We start from the raw sequence: 2,138 nt of genomic DNA on the forward strand, positions 1-2,138 counted from the left end.
AAAAAAAGTAGGAAAACTCCTTACAGAGAAGAAAATTATCCTGAGTGACCAAGACACCAAATGTTTTAGAGATAACTAGAGGAAAGAAAAGTGAGGATGAGAGGTGGTAGAAAGAGGATTTCTTTTTAAAGTGTTCAGAGTCAGGGCCTAATCCAGTTAAAATAAACTCGTGCTATTCTTAAATATACTGGGTTTTGGATCCATGTTCTTTCCTGTACCCCACAGTAGGGAACTAATCTAAGCTGGTTTTTGTTGCTCTTCTGAAGTGGTAGTATATTGAATTAACAAATACCTGTTAACTTCATTACAAGTTGTGTTCTCTACACATACCTTCTGGGGGATCCTGCTTGGGTTGTTGCTGCCGAGTGATTTTAGTGACTTACCTGCAACTGAAACAACAGGGGGGGGTTGTTGCTACAGGGTGTACTTGTAGCTACTTTAAGGTGCTGAGCTTGGAAACACTGTACTACCAGTGTTGATGTCAGAGGTTCCCAAATAAAAGGTTTAAAAAACCCAAAACCCTGTCAGGTTATTCCTAGCCCTTGTGTAGAAGGGATTGGGGTGAAGGAGAACTCTGATCAGTAGAAAGGAGCAGCTTAACTGGGCAAGTGCCAAAAGCAAATGCTCTTCTCTAGTACTGTGTTACCACTACAGAACAAAAAGGTCTGTTGGAAAGTAGAAGTATTGCCATGAGCATGGTGAAATTTACTACTATGAGTAGTTTTAATAGAATGTTGTGGCCAAAACCTGACAGACTCTTTCTTCTTTTATTCCAGTGGAATGGATCGCTGCGGTCTCCTTAGCTGCTGGAGCAGCTGCTGTCGGGTACCTAGCTTACAAAAAATTTCTCTCTAAAGACAAATGCTGCAAAGCCATGGTGAATCCCCATATCCAGAAGGATAACCCCAAGGTAGTCCATGCATTTGACGTGGAAGATCTGGGAGACAAGGCTGTGTACTGTCGTTGTTGGCGATCTAAGAAGGTAAGATAAGAATAAATGGTCCAGTTTTCATGTGCATGCATCTTCCAACAAAACTACATTCAGACTGCTTTTATAAGAGGAAACTAACTACTTTTCACCTAAACTATTGTACAGTGAGATGTAGCAGTATTTTAATCCATAGAACCATGTAGATTTATGCTGTCACTCAGAGTAAAGCCTGCAGATCAGTGCTAATAGTGAACAAAATATTTTTGTAGCTCTGAAGAAGCTGATCTCTTGGAAGGAGAGCTGCTGTATGGAGCAATCAGTCATGAATGACAGATACCATTTTGTGTGCTGCCTGTGCTAATACTGAGGCATATCCAAAACTACTGGCCTGTTGGCAGGTGAAGGAAAGCTCAGGAACCCACAGTCTGAGCAGATCTATAACACCTTTTACTGGAGGAGTTTGGAAGATTACTCTGTCAGTCAGAAAGTATCTTGCTACTAGTTCATATGGAGTTAGTAACACAAATCCGTTAGGAAGTCTCTTGGTATATCAGAGCTGGTGTCAAAATTGTCACTTGCATGTCTAAGCCCATCGTTAAATCTTGCAGACAGGGTGAGTGCAGAATTGTTTTGGGAAGAGCCTCACTTGTGCAGGTGGTGTTACAGTGGTACTGCTCTTCTGGCCTGAATTTATTGTTGTGGTACTGCTGTGTGCTGTAGATAGCAGCCTTTTGCCACATGAATGAACACAGCGGTGAATTGTTTCCAGTGGTAATGGAGGTAATCTAAAAAGAAGTCATTGTGGTTAAAAAGCTTTTGAAGAATCTAGACAGATGGACTTAATATATTTGTGCCTTAACAACTCAAAATAGTTATATGGGTGATCCTGAAGTAAAGCCAGTGAAATCACAATGGCATACTTTAAACCTCTATTTTAGAGCAGTTAAAAGTCTGGCCTAGAGACTGGTCCAGCCTAATTGCATATGAAGCCAGGTTGCCTCAGTTGCCTAAAATTAATCAGTAAGCATGACACCTAGCCTTCCATTAATGCTAAGATCAGATTTAAATCTGAGGTAGAGATGCATGACATGTGATATACAGATCTCAGCTACAGTTTATCTGTAGTGGTAGGTCTGGGATCTGTAGTGAGAGAAAGCAGATTGGATGAGTAGTCCTGTCTGTTTACCACTGGCACACATTTCAAAGG

General features: G+C 41.0%; 1 protein-coding gene across 1 annotated transcript in view; it reads left to right on the forward strand.

Moving 5' to 3' along the window:
* Positions 1-2,138, forward strand: part of CISD1 (CDGSH iron sulfur domain 1) — a 12,644-nt gene that overhangs the window by 2,408 nt on the left and 8,098 nt on the right. The window contains exon 2 of the mRNA XM_026851835.1: positions 777-982. Coding sequence (XP_026707636.1) covers positions 777-982 — 206 coding nt within the window. The remainder of the gene's footprint in view (positions 1-776; positions 983-2,138) is intronic.

This window comes from Athene cunicularia, assembly GCF_003259725.1.
Source record: "Athene cunicularia isolate RWA chromosome 6 unlocalized genomic scaffold, athCun1 chr6_part2, whole genome shotgun sequence".
Taxonomy (NCBI): Eukaryota; Metazoa; Chordata; class Aves; order Strigiformes; family Strigidae; genus Athene; species Athene cunicularia.